The sequence below is a fragment of the Temnothorax nylanderi genome, unplaced genomic scaffold (assembly GCF_030848795.1).
Source record: "Temnothorax nylanderi isolate EJ_2023f unplaced genomic scaffold, tnyl_v1.0 TNYL_tig0256_pilon, whole genome shotgun sequence".
Classification (NCBI taxonomy): Eukaryota; Metazoa; Arthropoda; class Insecta; order Hymenoptera; family Formicidae; genus Temnothorax; species Temnothorax nylanderi.
In genome coordinates, this window is record NW_027249318.1 from 102,897 (window position 1) to 126,374 (window position 23,478).

At 34.6% G+C, this 23,478-nt stretch overlaps 1 protein-coding gene and 1 long non-coding RNA gene across 7 annotated transcripts in view; both read left to right on the plus strand.

Annotated features, from left to right (window-relative positions):
- LOC139780011 (metabotropic glutamate receptor 8) overlaps positions 1-23,478 on the plus strand; it is a 179,021-nt gene that overhangs the window by 51,199 nt on the left and 104,344 nt on the right. For all 4 annotated transcript variants that reach the window (XM_071718538.1, XM_071718540.1, XM_071718539.1 and 1 more), the window contains exon 3: positions 13,813-14,028. In XM_071718538.1, coding sequence (XP_071574639.1) covers positions 13,813-14,028 — 216 coding nt within the window. The remainder of the gene's footprint in view (positions 1-13,812; positions 14,029-23,478) is intronic.
- LOC139780008 (uncharacterized) lies at positions 7,105-8,921 on the plus strand. Of its 3 annotated transcripts, XR_011720074.1 has the most exons (4): positions 7,109-7,420; positions 8,035-8,412; positions 8,535-8,693; positions 8,776-8,921. It is a non-coding gene; the product is annotated as an uncharacterized lncRNA (long non-coding RNA). The 3 variants fall into 3 exon arrangements; XR_011720072.1 differs by having other exon boundaries at positions 7,105-7,420; positions 8,535-8,915; XR_011720073.1 differs by having other exon boundaries at positions 7,106-7,420; positions 8,080-8,412; positions 8,535-8,915.

The following is a 23,478-nucleotide window of genomic DNA, read 5'->3' on the forward strand; positions in this document are numbered from 1 at the left end:
AGATTGCCAACAGAAACCGCGCAGAGCCTGCATACATAACCTGGCAGCAGATTGGCAGCAAAAACCGAGCAGAGCCTGCGCGCTCGACCTGAGAACAGATTGGCAGCAAAAACCGAGCAGACTTTGTCCATACCCATACAGCACAAAATATTTTGTAAATATTTTTTAGGAAGATTAAAATAATTCACAAAAATATTTTTTAAATCTTTCTATGTCCGCCAGATTATGTCAGAAAAATATTTTCGAAAATATTTTTAAAAAATTGCAAATAAATATATACAATAATATTTGTAAAATCTTTCTATCAGAAATATTGCTTCGAAAAATAAAATATGTTTAACCCAATCAGCAATAATTGTTTCACGTTTGAAAGATTTTTTTAATATTTGAAAAATATACATTACACACAATATACTTTACATCTTACTTAGGAAAATATTATTTTGCATATCTATATCATTGCAGCAATTTTGGTTGAGCCTTGCGTTGTATTGCTGACAAAGATATGTCTCGCGGATATCATGATTTTGCTTCGCAGAAAGCCTGCTTATATTAGCCCTCAACTGAAATTTACTTACGAGTTCGTCTTACCATTATGCGCCGCTTAGTGGCGTCGTTGCAAACTATCACGGAAAGATGCGCTACCATGCATCTTTCTTAATTAAGAATCTGTTCGGTTTTTGCTGCCACTCTGTTTTCAAGTCATGCGCGCAGGCTCTGCTCGATCTTTGTTGTCAATCTGCTGCCAAGTATGTGTGCAGGCTCTGCGCGGTTTCTGTTGCTAATCTGCTCACATTGCCTGTCAGCAGGCTCTGTCGCATTTCTGGCTACAGTTTGACAACATCGTCTGATAGAGCAGTTTCCGCGTGCAATTTGTTGCCTTTCTGATACCAAAAATTTAATGCAGACTCTGCTTGGAATCTGCTGCTCAGGTTTGGCTATCTGGGATATAACTATACAACTGTTTATATTATAGCGTTTTTTCTTGGCTGCACTAGTGGGCGATAGTGCAGCCAAGAAAAAACGCTATTAGAAAATATGGTTATGAGGTGACAGCATTTTTACATTTTTTTTCAATTATCACTAATTTTTTATATTCCCACTTTTCATTAGTACCTATACTTTATTCCTGTAAAAGGATTTTGCGATCTATAAAGCCGTTTCAAAGAACGAGCTCTGACTGTTTTTGTCGGTAATTGTCCCCTGTCCAGGATCCCCTTAAGTGATTGTTACGGGGTCGTTACGATATTATTATTATCTGCGAAACGACTTGTTATATACCTTATCCTGATTAAATATATTATCTCTTTTGTTCACATTATTTTTGTGTGTGTTATTTGCGCTGCGCTTCATCTCCTCCTCTCCAAGATCTAACAGCGATCTGAAGTAATAAGGAATTCACGCCTGAGATATTTCTAGAGTTGGCTTGGATTTAATGTACCGGGGTGCGAGTATTCGCGCCTGGCGCCCATACCGAGATTTGGAGAACATACCAGGTCGAGCTACTATTCATACCTTTTATTGATTTCTATATATTGTCAATTTGACGGCGTGCTCTTTCTCGGCAGACGAGACCGAGGGACTCTCGTCGTCATAATATAAAATTGAATATAAGTAAAAAATAAAATGTGATGTAAATATGAGCGCATTGGCAAATAACATTATAATTTATAATATTGTATAATATATATGCTGATTAAAAAAAGGAATAAGATTATGAAATGGTAGAATATGAACAATTTTTAAAGTATCTAAATTTTTAATTTAACTAAAAATTATCTTATTGAAAGCGTGCATTTAACTACAAAGCATTTAATTATTATTTGTAGCAAAGTGAGTCTAAATCTGTATATTTATCATTTCGAAATTGTTATTTAACATACAATTTTAAAATTTATTAATCGAAATCGTTGAAAAAAAAGCTATTATTTTTAATTCAAAGGTATGTAATGTTATGTACATTTCCTAGAACTTTATTTTGAAAATTGTTTATTAAAGGGATGCTAGAGTAACGGTCAAACTCCAACGGGAAAGCGCCCTTATTAAAAATACAATAATTATTGACATTTTAAATGCTTATATTATCGTTCAACTCAGAACATAAATATATTGGAAATACGTGTATTACATGTATACATTGCATACATGTAGTTTATTGCTATGTCCACTTTTGCTATGTCCAATTCCATTATAGATCTGAACGTAAATATGTATTGACAATATATGTATCCTTTTATATCTAAAGATATTATAACATATACAGATATCGCACTCATGTAATAAAATAGCGGCATTTGGTATGACCTATAAAAAAAAGACAGAATATTTTCATACTTACCCTGCGTTTCGTAACGCGCATATGCGCGCATTTATCTATAGCATACGTAATGTTTACTATAGAAAATGCGCGCATATGCGCGTTACGGAACGTGGCCTTAATGTCTGTAATGCCTACTAGTCTGTAATGTCTAGAACTAGTATAGGATGTAAGTATAGCAGATTATTATTATTTCATATTTATTGCATTATGGGGGGGAGGGGAATATTCTTCCAGTATATGTACGAAATCTGTCAGAAAAGTAATGAGATTAAATCGATAAAACCTTTTGTTATACATATATATTTTTTGTGATTAAATTACGATTCCCTTCAAAATATGACCAACCAGTATCTACACATCGTTGCCAACGATGTTTCTCCACTATTTGTAGAATCCGGCATAATCGTTTGAAGCAAGACTGTTTATGCTGTCCGTCACCGCTTCTTTAACTGATTCTAATGTTTCAAAATGGTGCTCCTTAATGTTTGACTTTATTTACGGAAATAAATAAAAGTCGCAGGGGGAGAGGTCTGGTGAGTAGGATGGCTGTAGCATCGCAATTTTTTAGCTCAAAATTTTCAAACTGAAATCGCCGTGTGCGCCTGAGCACGTGATAAAACATGATCACCAAATGCTTTTTTAAATTTTACATAATAATCCGTGGCGCTCTCTTTTAATTTAACACAAAATTTTATTGCATATCTTTAATTGTTTAATATTTTGTCGCTTTATAACAATCACGAAAACGGTGACGACCCAGTAAGCAAGAAACATCAAGAAATGTTTCAACTATACTGCATTAACGTTACGATGTTGTTGCAATGTAGTTGAAATGTTTCTTGATGTTTCTTGCTTGCTGGGAAGGTTTACTAATACACACTTACGAAAAACGCTATAATGACACATGAACGCAACCGGACAAGTCGAAACTTGTACTGCTTTTAAAGGAAGAACTATACGTTTTGCGTGGTTACGATTTTTCAGATGCTAAATTGTACAAATTTAATTTTCTGACAGACCTTATATATGTGTATGTATATTATACATATACTGGATACATATATGCAATGCCAGAAGTGTAATACGCATATATGCGTATTACAATGTATGTATACACACACACACACACACACACACACACACACACACACACACACACACACACACACACACACACACACACACACACACACACACACACACACACACACACACACACACACACACACACACACACACACACACACACGCGTTATGTTACATGTTGCAATTATGTCGCTTATGTACGCAATTATAGCCTATAATAATATGCCTATAATAATTATATGTATATGTGAGAGCATATACATTATGTATTTGAACATACATATGTTCTCGATCTTATTGTTTCTTAATTCTCAAGAATTTGTGCAAAGCAATTCATTTTTCGAATTGATTTAAACGAGCATTAATAAAAGATAATTTACAAACTTTTATTACGTACCGTTCAATATTTATAATATAAATTGACAAATATATTTACAGTACAGTTTCTGTCTCAAATGTACTAAAACAATATTACAAAATCAAAATTATGTGATTTTGAATATTGAGAATATAGAATGAGCCCCTCCAACGTCTATTCCCGTGAAAACGCAGCCAATATATTTTTTCCGATTTTAATTTACAAACAATATATTTGTAATAACCAGTGTCGTCAGAACAGACGCTTCTGATTTTTATTAGAATCAGTACCATCTGAATAAACGTTTGTGGCATTTATTTTGCCAGTACCGTGAGCACAGACGCTCCTGATTATTATTATAATCAATATTCGCTCGAATAAACGCTTCTGATTTTTATTATAATTAATAGTTAAAATACAAGCTTCCAATTTCTATTGAGACCTGTTTTATTTCAACAATATCTTTTGAATATTATAATGGGACTTTAGTATTATACATAAATTTAAAGAGTATTTTAATAGATTGTACGTTTTCATTATCTTGGAAAAGTTAGCAATTTATTGCCTTCTGTAATTTTCATAAAATGTTGTCTGATGTCTCATGCACTTTACACATTTTTAAAATATTTTTTATTGCAAGGATTACATCTTAAAACTACAGTAAGGCTTAATTAAAACTAGGTATTAATTAATTTCTCATTATTTATTACGAAAATTGCAAAATGGTAGAATTTTCCTTTTCAGTTTGACTCAATCTATCTTCAGACTTTGGCTGTGTCAATAATTACTAGACACCGTGTATAACAATAGGAAATTAAGAACCCCACGATTAACGCCTGTAACATTTTATTTACAATAGTCCATGATTAACGCTTCTGGCACTTAATTAAAATTATAGTTTAGCTTATGTTTAACGCCCCTGGCATTTTATTAACAGTAGCCAGCATACAATTTAAGTACTATAATTTTCAATGCGTGTTAGTACGTACTAGTTTATCCAACAAAAAATAGATTCCCATACAGCACAAATTGTTGCAGAAAGCTTCCAGAAAGGTTTCAAAAACATTTCAACCTTTCACATTTCATGTGCAACATCTCTGAAAGAATTTTGCAATATGTCATATAAAATGTTGCAATGGAAATGTTTTTGAAACCTTTCACATGAAGATAATTTTTCAAAACTTTCAGTTGAGTTATCTCTGAATCGTTTCACATGAAATAATTTTACAAATCTTTCAGTTGAGCTGTTTCTAAAACCTTTCTCACGCAATAAATTTGAAAACTTTCAGTTGATTTATTTCTGAATCGTTTCATATGAAATGATTTTGTAAACCTTTCAGTTGAGCTGTTTCTGAAACCTTTCTCACGCAATAAATTTGAAAACTTTCAATTAAGTTATTTCTGAATCGTTTCATATGAAATGATTTTGTAAACCTTTCAGTTGAGCTGTTTCTGAAACCTTTCTCACGCAATAAATTTGAAAACTTTCAATTAAGTTATTTCTGAATCGTTTCATATAAAATGATTTTGTAAACCTTTCAGTTGAGCTGTTTCTGAAACCTTTCTCACGCAATAAATTTGAAAACTTTCAATTAAGTTATTTCTGAATCGTTTCATATAAAATGATTTTGTAAACCTTTCAGTTGAGTTATCTCTGAATCGTTTCACATGAAATAATTTTACAAATCTTTCAGTTGAGCTGTTTCTAAAACCTTTCTCACGCAATAAATTTGAAAACTTTCAGTTGATTTATTTCTGAATCGTTTCATATGAAATGATTTTGTAAACCTTTCAGTTGAGCTGTTTCTGAAACCTTTCTCACGCAATAAATTTGAAAACTTTCAATTAAGTTATTTCTGAATCGTTTCATATGAAATGATTTTGTAAACCTTTCAGTTGAGCTGTTTCTGAAACCTTTCTCACGCAATAAATTTGAAAACTTTCAATTAAGTTATTTCTGAATCGTTTCATATAAAATGATTTTGTAAACCTTTCAGTTGAGCTGTTTCTGAAACCTTTCTCACGCAATAAATTTGAAAACTTTTAATTAAGTTATTTCGGAAACATTTCATAAATATAATTTTGCAAATTTTTCAGTTGAGTTTTTAATGAAACTTTATACACATATAGGAGAAGTAAATAGACGAATTTAGAAATTTTTAATTGCAGCCCTAAAACGGTTCTAAGAGATGTAACCACACCCTCCATATATGTAGGGCTTCTTGCTTTTCTCAGATATTAATTATTAATATTATATTATATTATGTAATGATATACGTATCTTTTAGATTAATATTTATAATATATCAATTGTTGTTGCGTTGTTTTTAATATTTACCAGTTAATAAATAATTTCAAATTTTTGAACACTAAAGATGCCTATATACGATACGAGCATAAGCTAAACTAAAAGGAAGCATCAGAACCAGAGGATCGTCACTAGCCCGTTCGATCATGGAAGTCAAGCAACGTTGAGTGCGGTTACTACTCGGATGGGTGACCGCCCGAATAAAAAAAATACGGCAATATATTTCGGAAACCTTTCAGAAAGTTTTCAAGTGCGAGAATCGCGGACATTTTGCTATTCCAGAGCTGTCTCAGAGATGTTGCAGAAACATTTTTTTTAAGTATCTCTGAAAGGTTTCAGACATATTTTAGTAACCTTTCAGCACGGTTTCAGAAAGGTTTCAAGTGCAAGAATCGCGGACATTTTGCTATTCCAGAGATGTCTCAGAGCTGTTGCAGAAACATTTTGAAATATTTATGAGATGTTTCAACCTATCGAATGAAACATTTCTTAGATATTTCTGAAAGGTTCCTGTGCTGTATGGGTTAACTTATCCATGCTTTTTTTCGAAAAAATCTAGGTTGATCATGTAGCTTTCTTAATTTCTCATTGTTATATACGGTGTCTGGTAATTATTGACACAACCGAAGTCTAAAGGTAGATTGAGACAAACTGAAAAGAAAAATTCTACCATTTTGCGATTTTCGTAATAAATAATAAGAAATCAAGAGACACGGTAGTGTCTCGCGCCAAGTACACGCGGAGCGAGACCGACCGTGACTCTTTTACGCGACGCGACGGGTTGCGAGTACTCGAGATGTTGAGATCTCGATAAACGAGTGAACGGATCAAGTTCTAAGTAGGCTTGATCGACAGCTTGGGGTCGAAATAGGGGGGGGTTTCTCTTATAATATTCCGCTACGTGCCCTACGAGCGGAGATATTGCGACGCAAAGTCCAAATGTGAAAAATTTTATTTAAGATACTCCTCCTCCTAACGTCCGCGATATCTTGATCACGTGATCAGAGAAAATGTCCCTTTCACTTTTTCGCCACTGGCGGCGCTTTCGCGCAGTGCAGATATAGTGCGTTCATATACGTGTTTGTACTGCGCGCAGTGCAGATGTACTGCGCGCAGTGCAGATAGTTAGTGCGTTCAGCGTGCTGTCACGTCACAGTCAGTTCACTTAACCTATCGAGAGATACGGTAGTGTCGGAGCGAGACCGACCGTGTGACTCTTTATTATTACGCGACGCGACGATTAATTCAATAACCTATAACACGGTAGTGTCCCACGTCAAATACGCGCGGAGTGAGACCGATCGTGACTCTTTACGCGACGCGACGTTAATATTTTTTCTGATTCAAGGTAATTGTTTTATTTACATGTAATTATCCTATTATTATACGACGCGAAGCGAAACCGCACCGTGACTCTTTTACGCGACTAAGTGCATGTGACAGGAATTATAATAGTTTACGTTTACGTGAGTATTTACTTCTGTAGTAACTTATACGAACGATATCTCATCGTAGTTACTATAAAATCTCCCGTTTATGCGGAGGAATTATCGTATCGTTCTTCGTAAGTTAATACAGAATTAAGTAACGTTCGCGTAAACGTAGTATAGGTTAGATTACCGATTTCTTACAAAATTTTACATAAAACGCGAGATTCACTTATGGGAGCTTTCCAGCAAGCGACACAAGTCGACACAGGTATCGTTTTGTCTTTGTTACTCATTGCCAAAAAAGAAAGATAGAACGACGTTTGTGTCGGCTTGTGTCACTTGCTGGAAAGCTCCTTATGTATGCAAGTTTAACGTCTATTGAGTTAATATGAAATAATTTTCCTAAATGTAATAATAAAAATAACACGATGTTATATATATGCGGTTTGCCGTGAATATATATATATATATATATATATATATGTGTGTGATTTCTGCCCAGTGCTCTGAATGTTATGTGATTTTCCCCCAGTGCTCTGAATGTCATCTAGTCATACATATCATGCTTTGATACAAGGAACGTGAAAAAGAGCAGGAAAAGAAAAGGACAAACAGAAGAGACAGATTCAAACTTTGTCTTTTAATCTGGACAAAGACAATGCCGAAAAATCCCCGCAGTCAGAAAATGAGCAATCTGATGGCCTCGCGATTAAGAAGATTAAGAAAAATCCAGATGTAGATACAAGTTTCTTGCCAGATAGGGAAAGGGAGGAGGAGGAAAATAAACTTAAGGAAGAATTGAGGCAAGAATGGGCTAGAAAGCAGAACGCGTTGAAGGAAGAAGAAATTGAGATCACATTCAGTTATTGGGATGGATCTGGCTATCGTCGGAGTGTTATAATGAAGAAAGGTGAATGTCTCAGTAATTTAGAGAATTTTTAAGTTATTAAAATACTCCAGTGTCACTTTTGGAGTAACATTGGCGTGATATATAATAATGTTCTACTGCATAAATTAAATTTTCACATACAGGTAATTCTATCTATCAGCTTCTTCAGAGATGTTTAGAAGTTCTGAAGCGTGAATTCAGCGAGCTTAAAACAGTAATGGCAGATCAGTTAATGTATGTCAAGAAGGATCTTTCTTATATTACCGCACCATTATACGTTTTACGATTTTATTGTAACTAAGGTAAAGATACTAAATGATAAAACTTATGAAGCAATATCACAATGTTGGCATGTTATTTTAATGTATGTAATATTGCAATTAGGCACGAGGAAAAAGCGAACCTCTGTTCACATTTGACGTTCACGATGATATTCGTGTTATGCACGATGCTTCTGTCGAAACCGAGGAATCACATGCCGGAAAAATTTTACTTAGGTATTTATCATTAAAAGAATACTTTGTATAATTCTCTTTTATGTTATTTCTCATTAGATCATGGTACGAGAGGAACAAACACATTTTTCCAGCGAGTAGATGGGAACCTTTTGATCCAACAAAAAGTTTTGACAAGTTAATTAATACCTAAAGACTTGCGAATCAACATGCGTTCGCACGATTCGGCGAGAAGAGACAGCTCAGCGTTTACCGTTACTAGGTGTGCGGCGAGGCATTTAGAAGTGCTGTAAACAACAATGGTTATACGCGGTCACGCGGATAACGCTGAATCTTCGCGCGCCTAGCATCGGTAAACGTTAGGCTGTCTCTTCTCGCTGAATCATGCATTGCAGATCCACCCTGATTGGCGGATCTTTATTAATTAATTTCTCATTATTTATTGCGAAATTCGCGAAACGGTATATAGTATCTACTTTATTTTCTAGTTTGACCCAGTCTACCTTCACACTTCGGCTGTATCAATAATTACCGGACACCCTGAATATGTTACACACATATTTAATATATTTAAATGTAATACGTTCTCATGTGTCACAAAACTGTTGTTCGATCATATCGCTACCATTTTATGTTTACGCATACCTATATTTACCATAATGTCGCGAGACACGTAGAAAAAAGCGTGCATTGTTCTAATTATATAAAATAGATCTCTACATCTACAAAGTCTTTTATATTCAAGATATGAAAAGAAAAGTCAATTAACTTTAATATAATTATTTTAATAATTAATTTAAGAAATTAATTTTTGTTAGATAATTCTTGCAATGTTATAATACAAATGGCAGAGAAAAGCAATGTTGTTATGCTATTATTTCCCATATTTACTATTATTAAGATAAAAATATATTTCACATTTATACATATAATACTAATAAAAAAGCTTATTTTTTTAAATATATAATTATAAATAACTATAAATAAACTTAATTTAATATCACCTTTCTTGAGTATCAGAGAAAAAAATAGTTTCGTGCTCGACTTATGTTTTGTTAAGAAAGGCACTATGTAATTACTAAAATGCGAGTTATATGGAACATTTTTATTATACATATGTATCATATAGGTACATAGATATTTCGCGTTTCATTTACATCCACTAATTACATACAAATGTTTCGAGAAACAAGTTGAGTAGTCTCGAATCGTTTTATTTCTCCAATGCTCAACGGAAGAGATATTTTAAATAACGTTCACCAAATAAGCGCTGCTCTTTACATGCATATTCATACATAAACCGCGCGCTTGGTAGTGAGAATGTAGCGTTTTCATTCTGACACATACTATTAGGCGCGCAGTTTACCAATGTACATTTATCTAAAGAATCATATCAGTTGGGTGAATATTATTTAATATAAAGTACGGAGTTGAATATATGTTAATCCCGATAAAAAATATTTTATAAAAACATATATAAACAAGATGCTAAAATAAACTGTATAAACAAACTCGGGAACAAGATGAACAACTTTTTCCCGGGGGAGAACGGTTGAAAATACCTCGTTCAGATTCGAAAAGGTCGCGAAGAATGTGGGAAGATGAGTTTGTACAAAATTGAAAAGACATGAAATCCACGGAATCCACCAAATGTGATTTATTGGTGATTGTAGCATGATAGCGCGCGTATGATACAGAGTGCCATTGTGGTAACTAGCAGCAATTGTTCCAAGTTTCCGCCGACCTCACTGAATTCACAGCGTTTCTGCATAGAAGCTCGTACACGTCCAAAGATTTCTGGCGTGTCTCATATCGACGCTGCCGCAACCGCTGGCCTTCCAACGATCATACTACAATCACCAATGAAACACGTTTTGTGGATTACATATGTCTCTTCATTTTTGTTCAAACTCTCCATCTCACATCCTTGACCAACCTTTAGAATCTAAAAAAGGTATTTCTGACCGCGCGTTCCCCCCCGGGAAAAAGTTGTTCATCTTGTTTCCCTGAACTGCGCGCTTTGTAAACACTAGAACTCCGGAGGTTAACCTATATTTATTTCTACCGAAGAAATCTTAGAAAAGAAGAGAGAAAAAGAGAAAACAAATTAATAAAATTAATTATCTATGTAATTTCAATAAAAGTCAGGGAACATTTTAGAAATTAAGATGTTTTAAAAATGTCAAACGGGTCATTTTGACTCCCTTGGTTAATAACATCGCATTCGATTGGTAAAACAGTCGACTTCAGCATCCCTGTCCAATCTCAACTTCTTTCTTTTGCATTCGTCACGAATATGCGGCTAAGTTCGATTGCTGCACAAAGTGCAAAGTAAATATATTTGTGAAACGTTATTTCTCCTGCAGCTATAGAAGGAATAACATCAAAAACTTTAAGCTGATTTATTGTTGTCGCGCAACTAGTTCGCGCAAAATAACCGCCGTTCACCGAACTTCCGTTAACGGGTAACTTTCGTTCTCGCTAGTTGTTCTTGTCGCTCGATATAGTGACTCCTGAGTAACGAGCGACCTGGACTCGCGAATGATTAGTTTTTTCGGATAAATTTCCAGTGAAGTAATAACTCGCAACTTTTCCGGTAACAATATTAATATCGATTTTCTTCACAAATGACAAGCGAGAATTATTCGTCAAAGATAAAAAATCTCTGTTTTTAAAACTATTAACAATAAATATTTTTCATTCGCGACCTAACTGGCCATCTTTGTTAATTATTATCGTCACGAGCATTGATTTTGGTCCTTCTCAATCGATCAATATTTACTGGTTATTACGATGAATATTATCACGTGCTTCAGTGGTCGAATTGGTAAAGACGCCCGTCACGGATTGGAGGGAGGTGCAAGTTCGAACACTGGTTTGAGTGATATTTTTCGCAAACTTTACAGTAATTCAAAAAATAATACTTATTAGCATCAAAAGTTACATTGATTGAGAAGACTAAAACCAATGATTGAAACGTTGTGACAATTATTATAATTAACCTTTAACTGCACGGGCAGGGACCCCAAACGCTATTTTTTGTCATGTATTTTCTCAGTTATGCGAGATATCAGTTATGTGTTTTATTTATTATGTACTCTAAAATTTATATATCTTACACTACTTTTAGAGAAAACAAAGAAACTTGTGGAGATCCCTGCAGATCCCACCTGTGGCTATATGTTACTAAAAATAACGCGTGTATTTTACAGGTTAATAAAGATGGCCAGTTAGGTCGAATATGTAATCAATCTTTGTTGTTCATTATTCACTGACAAAGTAAAAGTTTCTGATTTGGTTTAAAACTACTGTTTTATTACAGTTTTAATATAACATGTAAATATGTATTGTATTCTTAATATGTAATATTCTATTCTATTTTACCCACTAAAAAAATCTTCAACATTGACAGCTTAAGAGAGTCATGGGCCGCTTATCAATTAATTGTTTTAATTTTGCAATATATAAACTTTGCAAATGGCATATTATTAAGTCTTTCTGTGATAAATTAATACCTTTAATATGACAATATAAAATATAATTGATTGATATGATATTGAAACATAATAACAACATTAACTTTGTGTGATAGGATTTACAAATTATATTATTGCTGTTATATGTTTATATAACTTGATTAACCCTTAAATGCCACCCGGGGTCCAGCGGACCCCAGACCCTTTAGAATGATATATTTTCAAATGTTCCCGCCAAAAATGGAGCTCATATTTATTTATTTTTTATTTTTTTGATTTTGGAGCCAATATTTTAACTGTTGGCGATCTTAATTTTTTATACTATGTTGAAATTGAAATTTTAACAATATAAGCATTTTATTCTCTTTTCTAAGCCTTGAACAACATTGAAAATAATTTTTATAACTAAATATCAAAAAATCAATAAGTAAGGAGACATTTTTCATGCTGGGGTCTTTTAGACCCCATGTGTCATTTACGAGATTCTTGAGAGATGTGGCATTTAAGGGTTAAAATTCTTTATTTTATTAAATTAAAAATATACATTAGAATTCATGGTCTTGAATAGCATTAACACGCACAATAAAAATAGATTAAATGTTTGATTTTATACGTCAAATACGTAGCAGAGAATATTTGTCGTTCCCCACATATTTCGACTTTCAGCAAAAACAGATACCGGATTGTTAAAATTAAAAGCTTTATTCCGGGAAAGAGCTTCGCAACTCCGGGGAAACGAATGGTCAGCGTTCCCAGCTGATTTCACAAACATTAAAATCAGCGGCGCGGGATCGTGTTGTCGCCAGAATTTACGAGCGTGTTTGGCCGGATTGTGTATTTTTCGGTTTGACGGGCGGAGAACTCTCTATACAGCCACACAGACGCGCGCGGATTTGCAGCCGTTACAACCATATCCACAACTTCGCTCTCATACTCCTTGAACTCGACGTCAACAGCGTACGTTGAGCAACGCATTCGACCGTGGTGGTGCTTGAGAATACGAGGGGGCCGAAGTCTGTCATTTGATCTTTCGGTCCCATGACGCCAAGTCGTGCTCGTACACGTGCCATTGTAGCGAGACATTGTACAAATGAATGGCTCCGGGGAATAGTAGGGCATTAATCCATCGAAATTGAACGTCTACCTTATTCTTCGATATCGCTCTTCCGGAGAACTGCTCGTTCCGATCGAAAAATTATCCGCGTTTGCGTTGACATTAGTACGTTTAAATTGCTCACGCTTGCGATATTTGAACGTATGTGAAATATATAGCGGAAAAATAAAATGTAATTAAAAAGAGATTGCAGTTTATTTAAAATCAGAATTTCGTGTTAAATGTATTACGCGACGTATTATATGACATTACATCATTATATGAAATATAAAAGTGGAAGTCTAAAAATATAAATATTAGGTACTTAAAAACTATACCAAACTGTACAAAAAAAAAGAACAAATTGGTTAGCGTGCGCGCATTTATTTGTTTTCAGGTCTCAAGCTCCGTCGGTCAATCGCCGTGCGGGGCCGTGAAAGAAGAGAAGGGTATGCAACGATTAGAGGCCATGTTGTACGTTCTGGACCAAATTAACGCCGATACAGAACTCCTGCCGAACACAACGCTGGGTGCTCTCATCCTCGATTCTTGCAGCAGCGACACTTACGCTCTGGATCAAAGCATGGAATTCGTCAGATCGTACATGAATCAAGTAAGTTACAATTTCTTCAGCATGATGATACGTACTGCTTGTAAGTTTCGCAGTACTTACGCGATAATTTCGTAAAATTTTAAAGTGCTAAAAAGAGCTGGCGATAAGCGTTCTTCAAGTTAAGTTAATTTCTTTAGCAGTTTATAAGAGGAAAAGACAGCTCTGTATTTTGTAAAAAGTTACGGTTTATTATATATATTTTATCAAATTAGGGTAGTTTGATTCGCGTTGGTGATAAAAAAGAACGACAATATGGTCTTCAAATAAATTTAACGATCGATACTCGTTTTCCGATTGTTCTCGCGCGCGATGGTGCAGTCTGTTGCGCGTGAACTCTGCCACGGGGCTTATTTCGTTAAATTACGCAGAAATTACGTTATTTCACGTCGGTTTTGAGATAAAAGATTCAATCTATTTGACATAAAACAGCGGTTGTGCAAGGAAGGAATTTATGACCCCGATGGGCTTGCGAGAATACGGATAGAAATTTGATCGAGAGGAACGTTCAGGACGCATGATCGCACATTACTTCCTCCCTTTCTTCCTTCTATCTTTCAGACATTTATTCTCTTTATAGACTCAATAACAAGCTTTATCGTGTCGAAGCTCAATCGCCAATATGTTTTCGAGCTAGAGAACACTCTCCGTTCCCCAAGGTGCAATAAGAAATTTACTGATTCGAGGAAAGGTTCGAAAATTCGCATCTCTTTATTGATAATTATCACAAATCTGTTTGGAACGATTAACTTTTATTTTTCTCTCACTTTTATTCCCTTTTTAATATAAAATATTTTACACGTTAAGACACGTGATGAAACATAACATCTTAAGATTCTAATTTAACAAAATACATTGAAAATTGAAGAATTATATAAAAATTGATCTATTAGTATTTTCACGTTGAATAGATCGTAAGTGCGCCAAACAGAGTTTATAGCCGAAAGAGAATAAACGCGGCTTACGGTACACTTTACGCCATGATTTCAGTCAACATTACTAGGTCAAAAAACATTGAAGAAGCTGCAGTGCATAGGAGCACAACTGAGAGTTTCTGAGCTTTCAGCCTCGGGGTAGTTACCCTTTCCGAATTTTCGTGCTTCATACGTCAGCACTATATCATGGCTTGGGTCCTTAGCGAAATGAGCGTCTCACGAAAATAGATATGGTTGTTCGCGTGCCATCGTTCTGGGAGTTACCCAAACTTCAGCAACAGTAACGATGCGCTGCTTTAGTCGGTTATCCATGCCGGAACGGTGGCGAGAGACGATTGGATAACATCTTCCCCAAAGCTGATTAAATGCAACAACTCCTAGTGCTCTCGCCACTCCTGGTCCGATGAACAATCGCCGTGAGAACTTGTTTTAATTGGAATATTCACGGATATATTATCTTATATTTTAGAATTATTACGTGCAATAATACAGTTTAAAATTGAATCTTTTCCATACTGGTAAAATCTTTTTCCATACTGGAATACGCAAAATATTTTTTTACATATATAATCTCTTTCTAAATAAATTTAATTTGTGATTTTTTTACAAATTAAATTTTTTTCCGTAAAATATAAATTTATTTCATAAATGTTTAATTAAACAAAAAATACCTTATTTAAAAATACAATAGTAGGTGTAATTATTTTAATTTATGATTTTTTTACAAATTAAATTTTTTTAATTTGTAAAATATAAATTTGTTTTATGAATTTTTTAAATTAAACTAAAAATATCCTAATGCAATTATCGTGTAATACATTGGGTTGATTCATAAATAAGTTTCGCTATACACAATTACTGAATCACTTCCTCAAACCAGATCCACGATATCTAATTCTTTTATCTGCTGCAATTAAGTTACATTTATAAATTAGTTTTTTATACTGTTATAATGTTTTTTTAAGTATAAAAATTTAGTTTGTAAAATGCAACTTTTTTGAATTTATGAATCAACCCAATAAGATGCACAAATTCTTGTTTACTTAATAAAGCGCATAGTAAAAGGCTTTATTGAAAAATTGCCATTTATTCGCCATTGCCGAAAATGTCAATGGCGATAAATGGCGAATTGCCTAAGGAGATTTTCTCCATAATTCCTCATTCGAAAGGAAATCGGGATTTTTTAATGGGGATTAAATGGAAAAAATCTCCTTAGGCAAATCTCTATTCATCGCCAATGACATTTTTTGCAATGGCGAATGAATGGCATCTTTCCATTATTTGTGCAATTACTGGAAAGAAGTTTAATGTTACAACAACAAACTTGCGCGCATCATTTAGCTATAAGAGATATAAGTTTTGCAAAGGCTGCTTTTCGCTACGCAGGGGGATCTGCTTAGTAAATAACAGTTTGTTTTATTCGATGAATTGCAGTATATTTCACCTATAATTTTATAATATATCAGATTGATACACGTTATGATAATGTTAATGATACATGATGTTATTAATGTTACTATAGATATTAATGATGTATATATAGACAAAGATATATGGCAAAATTCGCGAAATAAATGGGTATGTCCGGTTGATGGGGATATCCTATGAAATATTTCGAGTATAGTATCTCGAAATATTTCGGGAATGATGCTGCCAGCAACTTAATTAAAGGCTGCGCGAGAGTAGAAATTAGGTCGTTGTAATATAGATACGTTAACGCACATCACATATTTGTTCTCAAAATTTATTCTCATCTAATTATGAATAATATTCTTCCTTTTTGTTTCCTCTTTTGTAAATTAACCATTGTTTATAATAGTTTGGTATAAAATCGATTTTGTATATTTCTATATAAATTTAAGAAAAACAGATGCTATACGTGTAACTGTTATATGAGCTATGTTACTAAAATAGATAGGTATAACGATAAAATTGCAGTTTTTATTGAATGCTTTTCTATATTCATTTATCTGTAACATTTAATGTTAAAATTTGTTTTAGTTTTTATACATCAGGTCAAAAAGTTCGCAGTAAAGAGAGTGTCATACCTGCTGCAAATAGAATTAACTCGCGGAATTAATTTTTATGTAAACAAATATAGAGTTGGACAAAACCAGCTACCGTTTGCTTCGCGGAGCAAGGAAGGATCAAAGCGATAATATAATTTAAAAAATATGGTTATTGTTGCATGTAAACGTCAATAGAGATCGTAGGTATATGTATGTAGAGCTACAAATGAATGTTCTACACAATAGAGAAGAAATGTAAGAAAGTTCACGTAAATATCGTGTAAGCAATAAGGAAAATGTGTAGACGTTACTTTATGTTTCAAGATGTAACTTCGGGTAATCCCATTACGTCACCGCGATTCGTTTCAGCGTGTGGGACGCGTGATAAATATGTATCGATGGAAATTATACATCCGCGATGAATCCAAATCGCTACCGCCGCCGTCCTCCTCCGGTTGCGAATATTACAAAGTACAATGGCGCCGGGGGTCCCGCAAACCGAAGTGGAAACATCCGTAAATATTTATCGTTCAGTCGCGCCAAATGAGGACGGGTCTCGTTCTCGTTCGAGAGCGCGGGAGACGCGATTCTATCCGCGGGATCCGCACGCCAATCCTCCGCACTTACGATTACATCGGCCCGCCGTCCGACGACGGCGGATGAAAACAGGTTAAATATTTATGGACGTATAGCGGAGGAGGCTACAAGCCGCCTTTTGTACACAATTACTCGAGGCCGGGGCCACTCGAGTTCTCTGAGGTCGCGCGCCGAGAAGAGGCGACACGTCGATCGATCGGTTTTCTTCCCTTTACTCACCGTGAGTCAGCTGTTATCTGGGTCCATACTATTATACGGAGTATAGACACTGCGGGCAAACAAGGTGTTTTTTTTTTCACGCGTTAGGCCACCCTGAGTAATGCGCTTAACACAAATGCGCTCAACACAAATACCGTTGCCGAAATAACCAGAGGGTCATGAATATGATATGCCATAGGCAAAACTTGATATAGCACGCAGCAACTGAACAGTAAACAATGGAATTAAATATTATTAAAAGTCAAAAATATGGATTATATATTATTTTAAACATAGTAATTTTTTTTTAATCTCAATATGTTAATAATATCAACGTACATTTATAAAGCATCACATATGCTCCATTCTCGTACTATGAGTTTTTGGAGAGATTATTGCATAATTTATATAAAGCATTTTCGAAATAAATTGCTTTTTGGGATGATAAAGGAAGGTCGAAAATGAGGTGGAAATTGTACAGGGGAAAAACGTCTTTCATGATTGCCAATCACGCGATAACTGACGAAAGGAAAAAAATATCTCATATCACTTTTCATATTTTCTCTTTACTTCCCGAAAATCTCGCACATTTCTCGTATCCCTTTGTAGTGATTCTCGCGAAATAAATTGCTCGCGAGAGCCCCCGTGAAGAAAAATTCTCGCCACCGTTTACTTGTCTGTTTCATCTGTATAATGTATGCCCCGATAACAGTGCGTTATCATGAAGCACAGGTCTCTCCTTGGGATACCCTGAACATATTTTATCGACTAAAATTCCTGAAAATAAATTCAATTTTGTTAACCCGAGAACGGGCACCTGGGGCTATTTTAAATACCCCAGTGCAAAAAAATAAAGCTCACGTTACAGTAATTTTAACTTGCTTTTATTGTTTTTTAAATATTTTTTTGGTTTCTCCTCACTTCTTTTGGAAAATGTTGAATAAATCTATATGCATATCGTCCTCAAATACTGATAAATTATAGACAATCCAAAAAATGCAATATGTAATTAATAACAATGTCTTTTAATTGGGGTGTAAAAGTAGGTTCGCAGGTGACCGTTTATACAAAACAGAAATGAAGCGCTCAAGTTCTCGAGTTAAGGATCATTCTAATTTTTGACAAAAGAATAATTTCACATGTTTGACTGTAGAATTATAAAGCTAGAAAAATCAACGAATTAAACTCAAACCTTTTCAGCTTCGCTCTTTAATTTATAGTTAATTTATGCACGCCACACAAGAGAGTAACATATAAAGCAATATTAATACGTGTGTGTTACGTCTGTCCGCAAACTGTAACTGCGCATTTCTCGCTTTGACTGAACTTTATGCTGACACGTGGAGTCATATCCGCACAATTCAACTCGCGCGCATATTGCGCAAGGTAATGTCGGATTAAGTTGTGGTGATTTTTATCGGATATTTTTGTGTCAGACGTCCGAACGAAATCACTGCAATCGACCTGGTTCTGTCTCACGGACAATGGCCGCTGGTTCCTAAATCATGCGCCGCGACGTCAGCGTCATGACGTAACTAAATAGAGGTTTGCGGTTATAACTGGGTCGGTCGTCGGTGGCGGAAATGAAAGGAAATAGATTAAATTATTATGTCAAGTGTGTGAATACGAGCCCTGATGATGGGACAGTGAGGACGCACGTGCGCGGATTATTTATCGAGCTCTCGTTAATCGATGGCCGAGCGATTTTGTGCTCTCATGAAAAATTTCGTTAACGCGATGTAATATTCTATGTGTAACAAAATATTTTAAAAACAACAGAAAATCGAGTGAGAGGTTATTGTGTTGGTTAGAGAGTCATAAATTGTTACCGAGTCTCGTTGAGCTATTTCACAACGTTGATTAAAAAATTATGAATAGATAATGCGTGCATTATGCTCGATAAGTCACTTAAAGGGCTATTTTAAAGTTCAATCAGGAGTTCCGGGTTAATTAAAGACGGGGCACGTAAAAGAGACTGTGAATACCAAAAATAAAAGTTTCATAAATGACACTTACATTTTTTTAAATCTTGACGTGGGATCTCTTTGACGAGAGTTTTTTGAAACTATGGAACCTACAATCTTTATGACGAGTCTTCTTTGTGATAAAGAATTGCAAACTTAATGATTTATTGGGAATAACTACGAATTAAGCCATATAAAAATATTATAGTTTTCGAATGATTTTCCTACGGCAAATTTTATTCATATATCAATACGAGAAATCGTTGGAAAACAAATAGAGCAAATCGAAGCTAACATTCCCAGCGGTTGTGAGAAATTGCAGTTGGAAAGTGCAGCGATGAGAACAAACGACAGTGCAAGCACGCACATACGTATCCTCGTAGCTTCCGTCTCGAGAAATTGAGTTTGACTTAAATTAAAGTCGTATAACTCTTATATGGCTGTCTTATTTTTTTAAGTAAAAAAATAAGAGTAAGCTAAAGTACCTCTCAGTTTGTAAACAGTTTGATTGTCAATTTGAAATGTAACAATTTGTTAAACTACTTTGTACACAGTAAAAAATAATACGTAATTTTAACATTTTTTACATGTCCCAGAAAGTCCACTCTAAATTTTAAGTTAAAATGACTCATTTATCGTGTGTTACTTGTTGACAAATTAGAAATGTTAATTAATTGACATTATACTTTACATTTATATTTGTTCTTTTGACTTTATTTTTCAAGTTATATTAACACATGATATTAATTATTTTACAGATTTTACTTGAATTATGTGTAATAGAAACATTTAATTTTAATCAATTTAATTATTTTGTTTGTCAAAGTTTACGATTATTTGAAAATTTACTTTAACTTTTATTTATGTGTTGAAATAACTTTAAGACGTGTTGATTTTTTAAAGTAATTGTGTTAAAAGAACTCAAAATAATATTTAATTTCTAAATGACATATATAAAGTGTTAAGTTATCACGTTGACGTAAATATAACACATGAAAATGTTAAGGAAATAATAACATAGCTGTTGTATGTTAATTTTACATTGAAATAATAATCAAATCTTGGTAACACAAGAAAATTTTAACATATGGACCGCTATGTATGTACACACGATTTTTTACTGTGTACTTTTGAGTAAATCATCTTAATGAGTGAGTTTTGAATGGGTCGATTAAGATAATTGCTTATATTATTCTTCTGATAATTCAGTAAGTAAGTAATTCAATAGTCATCTCGCTATACATATAAAATTATATGCGTAAACAAAATTGTTCAAAGAATTATTTACCGTACGTACAAAATTATTGATGTGTTTCGCAGAAAATTTTTCATCACTTCAGATAGCGTGTGAGCATCAGCACCATTTGCCACGGGAAAACTTTTAAAAGTTTAAGATAAGAAGATCCGAAGATCCAAAGTTGCAAAAGTTTAACGAGTTAAAGCTACAAAGAAGAAAGAACTGATAAGTGAAGAAGCGACTACTAAAGAAGCTTTGTGACTAGTTGGCAGGATGCATAGTTTACAGAATGCAAAGATTCGAAGATATAGGGACTTAGGAGCGTTAGAGTTTGCGAATATAAAATTTGCAAAAATATGATGCTTTATAGTAGATATACATATACATTTTTAAAATTTTAAATCAAGAGAAATTTTTCGATTTAAAAATATGAAGATATAAATATATCAAAGTATAGAAATCTTTCTTCTACCCCCCTCTCTCTCTCTTCCTTCCTTTGAGAAATATTAAAATACATTTAGATTCAAATCAATCATACAGTATACAAGTAATTATTCCTATATTCTCACGTGGGCATTTTTAAAAAGCAATTAAAAAGCAATCGTAATATTTTAATTATTCTCGGTTCCGATTATTCCGCTCATTCGTTAAAATCGACATTGATCGCGTGTAATTCTCTCGCCAAACATTATTCAGCAATCACCATTGTACTTTGCCGGCCCTTTCATCCCGGTAGAGTTTAACTTGATTATGGCAATAACTACCGTGTCAACATGCAGAATGAAAGACAAAGTTGCGAAGGGAGTCCCACAGGTGCGTTGCAATGTTCATTAGTCTACAATGTCTGCATGCGCAGGACAGTGAGCTTCCGGGAAGAAGCGCTAGTTTATCAACCGTCTGCGAATAACACCGTGTCGAAATCTGCTCGCAAATATTAGACAGTTTCTGCAATACCGCGTTTCGCATACAGCAAACGCGAGAAGGCACGTTTACAGTGTGTCATCATGAAAATTCAAGATGAGTATGGTAAATATTTGCAATTCCGTATATATGAAATATGGTAAACTCTAATATTTAGTGACCGGCAAGGTAACCATGCGTTATCACGATCGAATCCCTATCCGGGATTCATTGTCATTTCCTACAAACACGATTTTTTCGTACACAATAACATAAAATATTAAATTACCGGGGAAATTTTACAATCAAAGTCGCGGAAAAGTCCTGGAGGTATCTAAGATCGAAAATATAAGAATTCGAGGCATCCTATCACGTTCAAATAGGAAATAAGAAAGATAACTGCCAAATAAATGTTGTTATTAATCAAGTGTGAAAATTAATTCGAGAATTAAATTATTCATTATAATGAATATTAAAGTCTTATGGCAATTTGTTGAAATGATTGCAAATTAGATTCCCCTGTCACAATCGTTCATTCACTACTCATTTGTGACATAAAGTTCCGCCGACACAATTCCAACTCGTCTTGCGGTACCTAACACGACATTATAAATACTTCGAGATTAAAGTTTCATTAACGGTGAAGTTTGCTGACGAAAATTACGGCAGACTCGTCGTACGACGCGACGGCGGCTCGCTAGCTACTATATATTTTAGTCATCAACAAGACGATATTGTGGATAGCCAATGGAGCGTCGATGGTGACGTCGTTTAACCCGATGACGATCACGTCATATCCAACTAGGTAAAATCGCTGGAATGGCCGCACCATTTATTTCGAAATCGCCGCTTCACCTCGCTGTTGACCTCGATCCGTTATTCGTATCAATCCGCAATATTGCTCGCTCTCGAGCTCGGTCAGCTGGCCGAGCGATAATTAAACAAAAAACTAAACGACAATTCGATCGGGCGCGATTCGCGCGGATTCTATCGTATGAGCGTGATATGGGGAAAACGGGGGAGTAGGAATCACGGGATAATAAGAATCGTCTTAGAATAAATTGACTATCGCGCGTTATATGTCCGAGCCCGCCCGTGTGAGTAACTGTCTGTGGAACAACGCTTTTATTCGAACAATCCATCAATCTCGCTTTGTTTGCCCGGGAAAATGCTCGTCGTGTTTCCGCCCGCTCCATTACAATTTTTATCGATTTTTCTCTTGAACGAGTAAGTACTTTTATTCTCCATTAATTGATTTCATTCAATTTTCTATTAATTGCATTCATTCTTTCTTTGTTGTTATTATCATATGCTTACTAAAACATTTAAAATTTTAAAAATCTTTTTAATAGTTGTTTTTTAATCACCGACCAAAAATTACACAAATGGGGTAATTGGATCCAGCTCCAATGGCGTAATTAAAACTGGCTTCAATTACATCAGAGAGAGAGAGAGAGAGAGAGAGAGAGAGAGAGAGAGAGAGAGAGAGAGAGAGAGAGAGAGAGAGAGAGAGAGAGAGAGATAGAGAGAAGAGAGAGAGAGAGAGAGAGAGAGAGAGAGAGAGAGAGAGAGAGAGAGAGAGAGAGAGAGAGAGAGAGAGAGAGAGAGAGAGA